At 38.9% G+C, this 15,223-nt stretch overlaps 1 protein-coding gene across 7 annotated transcripts in view; it reads right to left on the bottom strand.

Annotated features, from left to right (window-relative positions):
• The window catches only part of TRPC6 (transient receptor potential cation channel subfamily C member 6), a 114,906-nt gene extending 102,742 nt beyond the window's left edge, over positions 1–12,164 (bottom strand). For 4 of the 7 annotated variants that reach the window (XM_081238742.1, XM_081238745.1, XM_081238749.1 and 1 more), the window contains exon 1: positions 11,525–12,164. In XM_081238742.1, the coding sequence (XP_081094868.1) occupies positions 11,525–11,694 (170 nt within the window). In that variant the 5' untranslated portion in view covers positions 11,695–12,164. Of the gene's footprint in view, positions 1–11,334; positions 11,435–11,524 lie in introns of those variants that run through there. The other 3 variants (XM_081238744.1, XM_081238747.1, XM_081238746.1) reach the window with 3 other exon arrangements.
• Positions 12,165–15,223: the final 3,059 nt, after the last annotated feature.

The following is a 15,223-nucleotide window of genomic DNA, read 5'->3' as shown; positions in this document are numbered from 1 at the left end:
TATATTTTATGCAGAATCTAGTTGTTTTGTAACAGGATGACCATCAAGATTATCTATTCCACTGGAGGCAGAATTTCAAGAAAGTTTTACAAAATCTCATAATATTCAGAAAAAGAAATCTAGTTAAGTGATAACAAGTTTCTTTAATAGCAAAATTTTCACCCTTTTGGAAAATTTTACCCCATAAAATCTTGGGTGATTTAAAAAGGACAAACTTCTTCTTTATTTTCTGAAAATACAGATAATTCAAATCAGAAAGAAGGTCAACATTAAGATAAAAATAAAATTCAAATAAATTACTTTCTCCTCTAATTTAAATATAAAATTATTGCATCATGTTTTGATTTAAGAAACAAACTGGAAAGGTAGTTTTTCTCATAAAACAACATGTTACTCTCCTGACATCTTATCAAGCATATCTCCTATCTCATCACTTATGCTCCTAAAATATATCAAGAATAGCATCTTGTGCATAGCAGGTATTTGATGAGAATTTGCTGAATTAAAATATACTATTTTTCAATTTATCTGATAATAACTAATCATTGGCTCTTAGGTAAAAAAATGAATTTCAGTCTCTCATATTTTTGCATGGATGAATACACTGTAATGGTTTTCTTGATTGAAATTAGGTTTAGTTCCTAACTCTGGTTTTCATAGTGAATCTAAAGTAGCTGAAACAATAAGTTTCTAAACCTGACTACATATTAGAATCAACTAGGGAAATTTTTTAAAAATATTATTCCTAGTCCATAACCCCCAGAAATACTGACTTACTTGAACTCTCATAATTATTAAGGAACCTATATTTTTAAAAAATTATCCAGGTAATTCTAATATATAGCCAGATTCTCAACCCACTGATAAAAACATTTTTTAATCCCCATCATATGGTGTGTACGTGTTTAGACAAGAGGCTGCTGATTTTTTCTGTGTTTACATCAGTCATTGTGCAACACTATTCCTTTAGTAATATCCCACTGCAATTTTCTAGTGAGGGTATATCAAATTCTTGCATAGCTAATATAAATAAGGCAAAAGACTGGCATAGTCTTATCTGTGTTTTAAAGTCAGAGAATAAAGTTCAAACTTCTCAAATTCTGGACAGGTAATAAAGTGTATTGTCTGCCTTGTAATCTTTCATATCTCACCTCTTCTTTCATTTGCCCTGACTCTAGCACACCAAACACCAAATTTCATTGACTTTAGGATACATAATTCTCCCACTTTAACTTCTCTGGAACAGAACATGTCTTATCAGTGCTGCCAGTTGGGTGTCAGTCATTATCATGACAGTTTTCCTTCAGCAGTGTATGTACAAGCATTAAAAGCAATGGCTCCAAAGTTTCAGAATGGATGACAGTGGCTTGAAAATAAATCCTGGAAACAGTAGCTAAGGATTCCTTTCAAGCCTAAGAAACAAATACATGTGTGTATGTGCATATGTGAATTGGGGAGAGTGGATCATACATGGGGAACGATGGTGAATCAGATTTGTTCAGCAACATTCAGGAACTGCTAAGTCAAAATAGTCTAGCTCTATATAATTGCAAAGTCAGTTTAACTGCCTAGCACCGAAAACTTTTGGTCTACCATGGTTCTTTGGATTCTTTAAAGAAATGCTGCATCACCAATGTCTTCTTGGCACTAAGGACAAGACCGTGTGGAGAAACACAGACATTAAAATTTTTGAGTTGAAAATGACTCAGGAAGGTTAATCTCTGAATATGAAGAAGTTTTAGGAATACCTTAACTAAATTTATTTTGTTTAGACTTTTTTTTCATATGTGTGTAAGAGTTATATATGACCCAAACCTATACCTAATTAAGTATAAAGATCTATTTCAATAGTTATAGTATAAAAATCTAAGGTATAATTTAATTGATACAGCACTTTCTTTCTTGTTTTTCAAAGGCATGTAAAACATCAGGACAGGTTAAAATTGATACAACCTTGGACTCTATGAAATACAGTATCAGTGGTTCCCAAATATGCTGCTAAGCACATCAAAGGAGCTAAACAAATATTTGTTGAAAAAAATTAATGCATTCTTCAAGACGAAATACAGTGTCTGGCCCTGGATGCCCCTCCAAGAAAAGGGGTCCTGCAGAAAACATTTTACTGGGGAGAAGAGAAGATTCTTACAGTGCCCAGGAATCAGCTTTTCATAGCAACTACTGCCACCCTTCAACCTATTCAATGCAAAATTCTGTTTCAGAGAGTTTAACATAGTAATAATAAAATAAGTTTTATCTATAACAGTTTAAATTGCCTAAAAGAATCTTTAAAAGAGTTTTAGAAATCATGTCATTTCCAAATCCTATTATAATTCTCAAGATAATCTTGTTAGTAATTCCCAAGAAGAGAACTCTTCCCAGTTTTGTGCAAGGGTTTTGTGCTGACCCATACATGTCAGGACAAAATGTTCTTTGTGCTGCAACCAGAGTTTCTGTAACTGAAACATGAAATCTGCCTTGAAAAGGCAATCAATCTTAACATAACTATCCATGCTGTAATTGATTTCTAGCAATATATATTTTCAGATATGTAAAATGTTTTACAAATTATGCAAATCCTGCAATGAAATCCAGTTTCACACTACCATTTGAGTCAGGTCAGTTTTTCTGATACAACCTGTTTCATAGCAAAGAAGCAATTTCATCCCCATGATAGAAATCAAGAGTAAAAGAAAGCTTCCTCTTTTGTAATCTTAAAAGAGTCATGATCAGCTTCTGGACCATTGCTAAAATTAGTAAGTAATTTACAGATTACTTAGTTTTGATGCATTCACAGTCTTCCTTTGGTGACAAAGATTGGCAGTTTTTCAAAACCTAGTTTCACTGTGTGTCTAGATAAGTGATAGAATCTTTCTTTCTTTCCTTTCTTTCTTCTCATTTCTGTCAACTACTGGCTGTGTAATCCATGGCAAATCACTTAACCTCTCTTTGCTGTGGTATTTTTTTACTTTTTTCTTTCTTATCATTAAAACATCAGTAAAACAGAGATTTGCTGGAAGTATTAAATGAGGTACATATAAAGCACTTAGAGGAGGGCCTAGCACATAGAAATCCCTAATAAATCTAGTTGTTATTTTTATTATTAAGTGACAAAATCATATAAGGTCAACAAAGATGAATGAATAAACAGATTAATGAATTAGTGGAATATAAAGCTTGATCTTCACGGATGACTAAGATTTCAATAGAAAGAAGAGGTAGAAGTGAAACACACATATTACTGCTATTATAACCTTTCTTCCTGTCTTCTTCCCTCACCAGAGAATAACTTAGATAAAAGGAGCACAGGTCAGGAATCTTGGTGCCGTAGATCAGAGCCAAACTGTGGCTTCTCAAGCACCTATGAAAATTCAGAGGAGAAGGAAGTGAGTGTGCTCTCCAAGAGGACACCCACCACGTATCCAGCTGTGCCGGGCACAGGCATGATTATATGGGATGCCGGGAGATTAGGGGACTCTGTGCAACCTGCCAGCCCTTCTGTTTATGCGTTCCAGCCTGCGTTACCTAAAATGTATTGGTTTTCGTCCACTTGACAACAACTTTCCAGCTGCGTAACTTTCTAAACATTGCTTAGTGTCTCTAGACTTCAGCATGGTCATTTATAAAATAAACATTTAAAATATCCAAGTGGCTGTTCCAAAGAGCAAATTACATTTGTATGACAACTAGAAAAGGACCTGCTACAGAGTAGGTATTCAAAAAATGTTAGTCCCCAAAAATATACATAAATACTTTAGATTAGTCCTCTACAGAAACAGCAACTTGCACTAACCTGTAAATAACTCTAGTCAGCACCCCTGCTCCTCTTTGTCCTGGCTGAGTTACCTGAATTAGGGTGAGAATAGTTAGAGTGCAACTAACGTGTTGTTTGGGTATTTGTGACATTCATTTCTGCTCCAAAAGGACATTCTATAAGAAATGTGATTCAATCCATTCCAATACCTTAAGGGTCTTAAACAGCATACCAAGTTTTAGATGCCAAAGTTTAATTGAAATTTGACATAGAGATGAGCACTTCTCCATGTCCTGAAAGCCAGCAGAAGCTTCCTAAACAAAAAGCAATCACAAACGGTAATTTTATCCAACTGGTTCCAATTACATTTAGCATTTTTTATGAAAGAGGGAGAAAAACAAGAATGGACTCAGGAAAATGTTTTCCTTTTATGATTTACTCTCTAAGAGGCAAAGATGAATTGCCTTATGAAGTCAACTTACTTCTTGTAACTCAAGGAACATAACTGTCTAGAGAAAAAACATTATGCAATGTCTTCCTAGAGGTAAACAAACATTATGTTACAGAATAAATGTGGGCATTTCAGCACATCTGGAAATAATTCCACAACTACAGTGTTGGACCCCTAAAAAAGATGTTTCATGATAATAAATTGTTATCAGCAGATGTTGATTACTTCAAGCCAGTGGAGGTTTAGAAACAAAATAGATGGTTTCTGTCATGCAGAACACAGACCTTTAAAGTGGTCAATTAAAAGAGAGATCACCTAGGTGTTTGTGACCACCTAGAGGGGTGGGATAGGGAGGGTGGGAGGGAGGGAGATGCAAGAGGGAAGAGATATGGGAACATATGTATATGTATAACTGATTCACTGTGTTATAAAGCAGAAACTAACACACCACTGTATAGCAATTATACTCCAATAAAGATGTTAAGAAAAAAATAGATGAATGGATAAAGAATATGTGGTATATAAAAAAAAAAGAGAGAGAGAGAGAGAGAGAGACACACACCATTAATCCAAATGGCAGCTGGAGGAGTTGTTGATTCCTAAATGAAGAAGGGGAAGCAGATCCAAAGGTGATTTTTACACTTGTTTTTCCCCTGCTAGCACAGCAGCTTCCAAACTGCATACCCTTAACCAAGGTCCAAGTTTTTGCTTTATGGTTATAGATGTTATTTCTTTCAAAGGACATAATAGATACTAGGATTCCCTCTGAATTCTAAACCACTACATATGTTTGTGGTATCATAAGAAATCATAATATCACACGTACTCTATTTGATTGATTTTATTTTTCATTTGATAAGTGTGTTCTTATAAGGAAATGAGTCCTTGATTTTACTTGGAAATCTCTTGTACTGCTGCTGAGTGGCTGTGTTCTAAGGTAACTGCCCCTATAGGTCAGAGAGTGAAGCCATACCTGTGTGGGTAAGTTGTAGGTTCTCTGATTAAAAGAGTAGACATACCTAATGTCAATGATCCAGGAAAGAAGGAGATCCTAGAAAAAGAAATGGAGTTTGAGAGGCATATTTTACACTGGATAAAGGGAGGAGGGTGGTATTCCTTGTCCATCTGGGCTAAGACTGACATTTTTTAAAACTTTTTTTAAGATTTTTATCGGAGTATAGTTGATTTATAATGTTGTGCTAGTTTCAGGTGCACAGCAAGGTGAATCAGTTATACATATACATATATCTACTCTTCTTCTTTAAGATTCTTTCCCCATGTAGGCCATTAGAGAGTACTGAGTAGAGTTCCCTGTGTTATACAGCAGATTATTAGTTATCTATTTTATATATAGTAGTATGTATATGTCAGTTCCAATCTCCCAATTTATGGAACACTGACTATTAAGGGCTAGATTGTCTGCGGATGGTCTGAGGAGGGGAGGGAAGAATACTCTCTGCCAGTTGGATAAAACTTGGGGTTAGGCAGGGGTCAGTCCTTAGGAGACTCCACAAATGAGCTGAAAGACAGTTATAGCCAGCCAGGAGTTTTTCTCTGTATGTTAATTCTCTGGTTATTCCTAAGCATTTGACAAGTACTGATAAAGATACAGCCTCATCTCAGGTGAGCAGAAGGAACTTGAAGGGAAGAGTCTGGGGCTAGAGCTAAAAGGACAGCAGCATGGTAGTGGCATAGTAATTAGTGACAGATCCCCCAGCAGAAGGTGAATCTAAGGGGACAGGCAACTGGAATATAAGATCTGGGTATCTCCTTCTATGTGGACATTCACTCTTCTGTCTTCCTTAAAGGACTCAGATGCTATTTTACGAAAAGAGCTGGCATCACGTTATTCCTTATTAGAATAAATATTGATGAGAGGATAATGTCTTTGTTGAGGAATAAATTAATTTATACCTTCTCTTTGCTAGGTACTATGCTAAGAGTAGAGAGATGAAGGACTAGAGGCATACAGTCTGGTAGAAAGAGATTTGTGAGCAAAAAGTGAAACAGATGTTTGAATAGACATATTTATCAGACATAGGGAGGCAAAAATAATGGAGGGATAACAAGCACATAAAAATGTAATGGGGGGGGCTCCCCCGGTGGCGCAGTGGTTGAGAGTCCGCCTGCCGATGCAGGGGACATGGGTTTGTGCCCCAGTCCGGGAAGATCCCACATGCTGTGGAGTGGCTGGGCCCGTGAGCCATGGCCGCTGAGCCTGCGTGTCCGGAGACTGTGTTCCGTGGCGGGAGAGGCCACAACAGTGAGAGGCCCACATACCGCAAAAAAAAAAAAAAAAAAAAAAAAAATGTAATGTGATTCATAGGCTTGAGTCCATACTCTAACTTCAATCCTAAACTTTTTCAAGGGATTCGTGTACTCTATCAGCAGTTAATGTCAGAAAACATTTTCTATCCTGCAGTCTGAATTTTTCATTCCCTTTTAATACATAAATGAATTCGAGCATATTTTATTTTGCCTGGAGAAAAGAAGGCTATATTGGGGGAATCTATTTAGCTGTGGTCTCTGACCTTAGGTTACCTCTCTTAAATCAAGAGTTCAAAGTCTGGGTCCTAGGGCTCATAGATGGGTTTCATCCAAAACCATCGTGAGGTCAATAAAAATTTAAAAAGATCCATGACCCATTAAAACATTTTTCTTAAATGTCACTTTTTTTTCATAATATGAATTAAAGTATACAATTAAAAATCTCTTTGGGTTTCTCCTGAGACCATGATTTAATGACCCTTGGAATCCCTTTTTGTCCATATCCATGTTTAAAGAGATCCTACCAGCAATGGAGCACTGACTTTGTATTAAAAACTACATTAATAACTAGAGAGTAAACAATGCTTCATGTAAAAGAAAAAACATAGTTCTTATAAGCTACACATTGCATAACCTGGGTATCAAAATACACTATGAGTGTATTTTCTTATTTTGAATTTTAAAATTTACTTATGTGAATATCTTATATTTTGGTTCATTTTTATATTTCTTATCTTTAATGTTCTTCAATTTCAATATAATACATTTAAATGGGTTTATTTTCTGTATCACACTAGTATTCTTGTACTTCAGAAACATGAGATTAATCACTTCTGGAAATTATCACCCATTATCTATTCAAATGTTGCCTCTCCCTCACTCTCTATATTTTCTCCTTCTGGAACTCCTACCGTCTTGTTTCTTAACTCAATAATGTTTATATTTTCCATTTATTTATGTCTCTGCATTCTAGGTATTACCATCGATTATACCATGGCTAATCTGCATTTTTAACCTTTCCATTGAGTTTTTATTTCAAAATTGTATTTTTCACTTACAGGTTTTCTATTTGTCTGTTTTTTAAAAATAAGTCATTCTTTGTTAGGGTTTAACTTCTTTATATACTGTCAACATTTTATACATACTCATTTTATATATTCTCTTTCATGTTGCTATATTATCTCAAGTTATTAAGGATCCAATACTGCTGTTATGTCTCATGTTAACTCTCCCTCATGGACTGTACTGTCTGCTAACTTTTGTTCTTAGTTGATTGTTTCCTTGTGTGTTTCGTTATGTATTATAGCGAGCATATCTTTAGCAGGGATTGCTGTTTTCTTGAAAATCCTTGGCAGTCTAGATAGTTGGTACTATACTTTCAGAATGGCTTTCTGTTTTACTCTTCTAGGAGCCTCAGGAGCATTTTTCAAATTGAAGATTTCTAGGTCAGTTAGGTAGTGTAAAAAACAAAAGCAATAATAGAGTCACATGATGTTCAGGCCCAAAGAATGAAATTCTTAGGGGAAGATTCCTTTTCCTCTTACTAACAAAGTTTCTTGTTCTCACTCTGTGCTGATGGCATATTATGCTAGTCTAACTTTTCACTAAAATAAGGGTCCTGGTTTTATGCAGCAGACAGGGATGTCTGAGTTCCAACTCTCTGCCTCATCTGGAACAAAGGCCTTAGCTTTTCTCCATCTCACATGGACATTAGACTCCAACTTCCTGGTCACCCAGATCCATAATCACTAGGGTAACCATAGCATCGGTTCACAGGATATACTCTGGCTTTTAACTTCTTTGCTTTTTGCAAATAGTAATCCCTTTTATTTTTTGCAAAATTGGGTACCATGTTAAAATCATTTAGATTATTTTATCCAGCACTGCTAGGTGTTTGTAACCGTAATTTTTTTTAGAATATCTCAGTCTATTGTTTTGCCAGAGCTTTAGTTTACAGTTTGTTTCATTATTCATAATTAATCTTTTCCAAGCAGAAATTTCAGTTGGACTGTTTCAGATCTTGAGAATTTAGAAACACTTAACATTTTTTATGTCCAGAATTCTTCTCCATGTTCAGAAGGGATGGACTAGAGACATTTTTAAGTTCTAAATGAAGGAACTCTCTAACTCCTGGGATCCTCCTAGGGCATGGACATTTCTTGCTAACCATCATTACAAAATGATCAAAATAGATTGTATTAATTAATTTCCAATTAGAAGATGAAAAAAGGGAGAATTTGCATCTTTTTCTTCTAAGCACCACTTCAAAATGTTACTTCTTACACTTAAGGTCTGAGAATATTTAATTGCTCTCAAACAAGATAATTTGCCACAATTTTCAGTAGTAAAAGCCTCATAAATATATATAAAAATCCTTCTACATAAGTGAACTATGACAATATTTTAGCAAGAGTCATAGAACTTATCCCACAGAATTGACAATTTGCAAAAATCTGTTATCTTACAAGGGAAAAAATCTCAGTGATTTGAGATAATGGCAGTACCCATATCTAAAACATACTAGTGATTGCCACTTTCACAAATATTATGCCTCCCACTCTAGGAAAATATGCAAACAATTGTTTAAATTACAAGTCAAAAGCATATAGAAGCTCTTATTTGTACTCTCTACCAGAGGGAAATAATTTTCTTTCATTCTTTCTCATACATCACAGGTGTGAAGTACTACTGTTTATTGGTTAACATTTTTCAGTTACTTGATTATTTAACTGGAAAAAATAAAAAACCTTGCCAGAGTAAATAGTGATGAAAAGTAACTAAGAACCTTTTGGAAATAATAGATTTGGACAAGACCAAAGTCTTACTTGGAAACATGGCTCACTCTTAAATTTACTATCATACCTCTGACATGACAGGGAGTGCTCATTAAGAATTGAAGCACATTAAAATATTTCTGTTCATCTCTCTACTGCCAAGGCCTATCCATTAAGAGTGATCTAGGATTCCTGAATGAAGGGAGAAAAATACTTATTCTCTAAATAGTAGATGATGTAAAAACTAGATAAATCAATAAGGCAGTAAACCACGTTTGAAGAAAGCATTGGGGAAGCTTTTCAGGACAACTTGCAATTATTGTTTTATTTAGTCTCTCTCACTACTAACATATAGCCACAAGTGTTTAAAATCAAATTATTTTCCCCACACAGTAACAAGTGACTATAGAATGATTAGGTGATAAAGAGGAAAAAAAAAGATTTTGTCTATGGAACAGTCTAATTTTTAAAAAGCAATATAGCTTTTATAAGTTGCTTAACTTAACCACAGGTAACATTACCAAACATAACCCTCAGGCTTAAGGGTAGATCTTAAGTCTAAGTCAATGAAAAAGTCCATCTATGTGTTAAACATACCCTCAAAGCAAATTTGAAAGTAGCTGCATTCAGAATATCCAGAATTGATTTATTTATTTTTATTTTTTCTTGGCATATATCTCCTTGCTACTCAAAGTGTGCTCCACAGACCAGCAGCCTCTACATTTTCTCAGAGATTGTTAGAAAGGCAGAAATTTGGGCTGCACCTAGACCCTACTGAATCAGAATCTGCACTTTCACAAGCTCCATAAGTAATTCATATGCCAATAAAATTCGAGAAGTTCTGTAGTAAAAGACACAGAAATATTTTCTAATTTAACGTCAAGTACAAGATTTCTTTTGAGGGTGATGTCCTGGAATAACATAGTGGTGATGGTTTCCCCAACTCTGTGCATATACTAAACACCACTGAACTGTACAACTTAAATGGATGTATTTTATGAAATGTGAAATATATCTTAATTTTTTAAAAAGAAAAAAATAAGTAACAGTAAATGCTTTCAAACCATACAGCACGTAGATGAATGGAACCAGTTCCATTTTCTTTTTCTTTTATCTAGGGGAAAAATTAGATGCACCATTTCCCAGGGCTCACTTCTTACTGGGAAAGGGATCTACAGCAGGCCTTGACTCTGGGCAGCCCTGACCAATGATCTAAAGGTGCACCCATCCATCCTGCCCCCCATCCCCCGACAGTGAGACACACACACACACACCCCTCTACAGCTGCTTACAGAACTGCTACTGAGAACTGCCTTTCCTCGGGAAACCGCATGCGGATGGATGTGACATGTCAAGAAACCAGACTGCCTAATCAACTAAAGGAGCAAAGAGGCAGACACGCTATCTGCCAGCTGCACTTATGGTCCCAGGCGTGTGGGGGAGGGGAGACTTCCCCATTCCGTCCTCTGCTTGCCCCTGCCACCCATCCCCCGCCAAAAAAGAAACTGCAGATTCTTAAATAAAATCTCGTAGTCCCTCAGGGTCCACAGCAGACGACCTTCTTCAGCTTCTACAATTATCAATTTCCGGCCCGCACCTGTAACAGGCTCGCCTCCCCCGGACGCCCTTGGTAAAAGCTTCGCGCTATGGGTGGGAAAGCCTAGAGGTTCTATTTCTCCTACTTAACCCGGAGAACCGGAGGCTGGGGAGAGGATGCCTGGAGTAAGTGCACCCCCTCCCACGCGCACCTTCGAACTTTGCTGCCGTCTGGTAGCTGAGGACCTGTGCGCGCCACCTTAAGGGCTACGGCGGGGAGTGTTTAGGGGGCGGGCGCGCGGGTTCTCGAGTTCCCCCGGCAGAAGCTCCGAGCTGCGCCCAGGACCGAGAGTTCTGGTCATCCCTCCCACAAATGCTAAGAGTCACGGGGGACGCAAATTTGAATCAGTCCCCCGCCCAGACCATGCCTTTGGCGCAGCGACACAGGGTCTCTTTGAGGGCGCCCGATTACTTGGGACTAAAGAAACCGACAGACACCTATCACCTGTAGTGGCATCGGTACCCCACGGTCCCACTCTCTAGGGCAAACCTACCCGTGCTTGCTCGCCCGGAACAAACCTTAGATCCGCGCGCGCCCTCCGCTCACTCAGGTCTCAACCCGGCGCGCGCGGCCCTGGAAAGCAGACGCGTGCGGAGACGCGCGCGGAGCCCCGGGTCTTCTCCGGCGAGCGCACACTTCCCGCCTGCAGCCCCCCGCGGCCTTCCCGCAGCGCCCGCACTCACAAGCAAGGGTAGTAGCCGTAGGGAGGCTGGGGGGGCTGCGGCCAGCCGTCGTCTCCCACCTCCGAGTCCATGAGCAGATAGTCTTGGCTCTCGTTGCGCCGCGCGCGGGCCCGGGTAGCCACCCCGGGAGAGCCTCCCCTCCCGGGCCCGAACACTGGACTCTGGTTCATGGCGGGAACGCCCGACTGGCCGGGATCAAGCTCCTGGGGGAGGCGCCTCGGCAGTTCCAGCGGGGACCCGGTGCGGAGGGTCCCGCGTCACCTGTCGGACTGGCCCGCGGCAGACTGGTGCTCAGGGGGTGAGGGTGAGGCGAGGAGCGCAGACGCCCTGAGAGATGAGCTCCGCAAGCGGTTCACCCGCTGGCCCGGGGAGAAGTTACCACGCAGCGGGTCGCAAAGGGGACCTTGTCTGGGGTGTGTCCGGCCAGGGGACCCCTCGAGGAGGCGGCTGGGGCTCCCGGACCGAGCGAGCGCAGGCGGGGCGGTGGGTGGCAGCGGAACCTGAGAGCTGAGAGCAAGGGAGACAGAGCTGAAGAGTTACTATGTCAACCGAGACTCTTCAGCCCTAGGCTCCCGCCTTCTCCCCCCGCATCCTCCGTCATGATTCCACCTTTAAAGGGATCGGAACGACGTTCCAGAAAGCATCCAAAGCCTATAGTGTAGCCACAACTTTCAGGGCCAAGATGAACCTAAAGTAGGTGGAGCCACACATGCACTTTTGGGGGGGGGCGGGGTAAGAGTTTGCTTATTTAGAAACCATACAAATTAAGAACTTTCTAGGAAGCTTCTCTTAAGTAAGACTCAAAGAACTCTTTTTTAAAAGAGACAGGAGCCTCTCCTTTCTCCTGTCTGCCTTCATTTCTTAGGACATTTTCTCTCCCACTCCCAACCCCCGAAGTTATAACTCTTCACTTTAAAATGAACAACATTCTGTGTTCCCAATGCCAAATGTTCCCAGTTCCTGAGCAAATCAACAAAAATAGGCATTTTCCGATGATACCAATAGAGGCCAACAACCTGCTTACTTCAGAGAAAAACTTTCCTTCCATCATTGCAAATGCCGGAATTATCTCTCTGCCAGATGTTTCCCACATTTCCGAACTGTTTTTAATTTTAAGACAGTTTTAAATTCAGATTTAATCTTCATACATGTGCAAAGTAAAAGAAACTCTACAAGGATGAATCACTATCTGTAGTAGTTCAAGTAGTTGTCATTTAGGAATCCATTCGTTCAACAAATATTTAATTGATCCCAATTGTGTGCCAAGCACCCTTTCAGGATTCAGAGGCAAACTAGACAGATAAGGTGCCTGTCTGCCTTCCTGGAAGAGAAGGAGACAGAGATTAAACGAGCAAATGAGAAAGTATCAGAGAAAAAGGCTACAATAAAAATAAGACAGGTTGATGTGATAGTAACTGGAGACTGACTATTTAAGATTATTAGGAGGTTAACAGAGACCTTTCCAGGCAGGTGCTCCTTAAGTGGAGATGGACAGGGCAAGGAGCCAGACATGAAAAGATCAGAAACTGGTTGCAATAGATTGAAGAAAGCCAGACAGTCTGAAATTCTGTTGACAAAGGTACTTTTGCTTCCCATAAATAGGTGGACAATAAAATGGATGTTGGAAGTGTGAAAGCAGTGAACCTGATGGAGGAGAAAAGAGGTCACAAATTTAGTGTTTTTGATTCTGCCAGTACACTAAGAGCTGAAGCTCAGAGAGGACAGGAACTGTTGTATTCTGAGGGCCTGGGTCTGTATTTGTCACTGGTATTTGGAATGAGTGAATGAACAGATGGGTGGATGCAGTACAGAAAAAGTAAGAAAACAGTCTTGGCCACTAAAAGAACATTTACCCTGAAAAACTAATCACCATCATTGTGAAGTACATTATTCCTGATTTAAGAATTTCCTTCTTGGGGCTTCCCTGGTGGCGCAGTGTTTGAGAATCTGCCTGCCAATGCAGGGAACACGGGTTCGAGCCCTGGTCTGGGAAGATCCCACATGCCGCGGAGCAACAAAGCCCGTGAGCCACAACTACTGAGCCTGCGCGTCTGGAGCCTGTGCTCCGCAACGGGAGAGGCCGTGACAGTGAGAGGCCCGTGCACCGCGACGAAGAGTGGCCTCCTCTCTCCACAACTGGAGAAAGCCCTCACACAGAAGCGAAGACCCAACACAGCCAAAAATAAATAAATACATTTATATATTTAAAAAAAAGAATCTCCTTTGATTTCCCATCATGTGGAGTCATGGTTTAAAATTCTCACTTTTGCCTAATAATTATACATAGTGAAATTTGTCTGTGGCAGTTTGCATCTGTAAGAACTCAGTAGCTTTGATGCTTGAATGAGTTAGTTAATAAATGTTTAATTTAAATAGTGCCAAAGTAATCTGTTTGGGAACATCAAGTATAGTAAACAATTTAATGGGGAAGGTAATATTCAAATGTTTTTTGACATTTCAAATTCTATGAGTTAAAGAAAAGTTAGAAAAGGCCAGTGGTGTTAGTTGAAGTGTATCATGAAGTGTTTCATGAAGTGTTTCATTTCAAAAAATGAAGTTTTTCATTCTCAGGTAGCAACCTTCACACCGAAAAAATTATTACAGTAAACTTATAATGTGATATCAATTTATCACTTTGCAAGATAAGACATGCTTTTCTCTGTTTCTTAAATATAGTTAGAACAGGACCAACAAATCCTAGGGACATTTTCCCAGGATGGAGAAGGTGGTGTACAAAGGATTAGAGGATTCTGAAAGAGTTTAATGACATGAGGAAGTGGAAACAGCATTAGATTGGAAGGCTGAAAGCCTTGTTCTAACCATTCCCCTAACTGAAGCTGTATGATTTGAGAGAGGACATCTAATCTCTCTATGCCTCCTTTACTAATCAGTAAGCAGATATATAATTACTAAGTACTCCTCAATCTCTAACTTTCTGCATTTTATGCTTATCTATGAAGTTTCATCTCTTCAATTACATTAAAAAGAAAAAAACAGTGAAACAAAGACAACCCAGACAGTTAATATATTTTTTAATCAAGTGAGGCATTGCTGAGTAGATTGGAGTAATGAAGAAAATTGGTGAATGAAGTTAAAAAAGTAAAAAATAGTTGGATGAGTAAAGAAAGTATAGTTTTTACGAGCTAAAAATGTTGCTATGCAATTTTATGTTATGTTTATGTAGTATGTTTATGGTATTAAAAAAAAAAAAAGAACACCAAGTTGTAGGTCCAAGATATGGAGATGAAGGTAGGCTGTGTGTCTCTATGTGGAAAGGGAGGGATGCCATTAGGTGATGACTTTTACCTCATTATACATACCTGCAGTTTGTTTGATTGATTGATTTTGATACAACACAGTATTTTGAAAGTCAAGAAAAAGAATTGCCCTCTAGAAGGTCTCAGACTAAGAGCCCAAAGGGAAAGAAAATGATATTGCTACTGGCAGCAGGGACAAAAGGTTGAGAAAACATTATTAGATGCCTAATGACTCAAGAAGAAGGTGTTACATTGAAGACTTTGGGCAGCTGCAGTTTATGAGGTGCTATTGTTGATGGGAAGCCACTGACACAACAGCTTTTCTGGGAAATGCAGTTTGGGGTTAGTTGGCCAACAGCTACAAACAATAGTTTAGTCAGAAATTTATGTGGATAATTCAAAGCATGGAGACCCAGAGCCCTGAATTCTAATGCATGTAGAA

The sequence above is a fragment of the Mesoplodon bidens genome, assembly GCF_964165515.1.
Source record: "Mesoplodon bidens genome assembly, chromosome: 7".
In the NCBI taxonomy this organism is placed as follows: domain Eukaryota; kingdom Metazoa; phylum Chordata; class Mammalia; order Artiodactyla; family Ziphiidae; genus Mesoplodon; species Mesoplodon bidens.
This window is presented reverse-complemented; position numbering and strand designations above follow the sequence as displayed.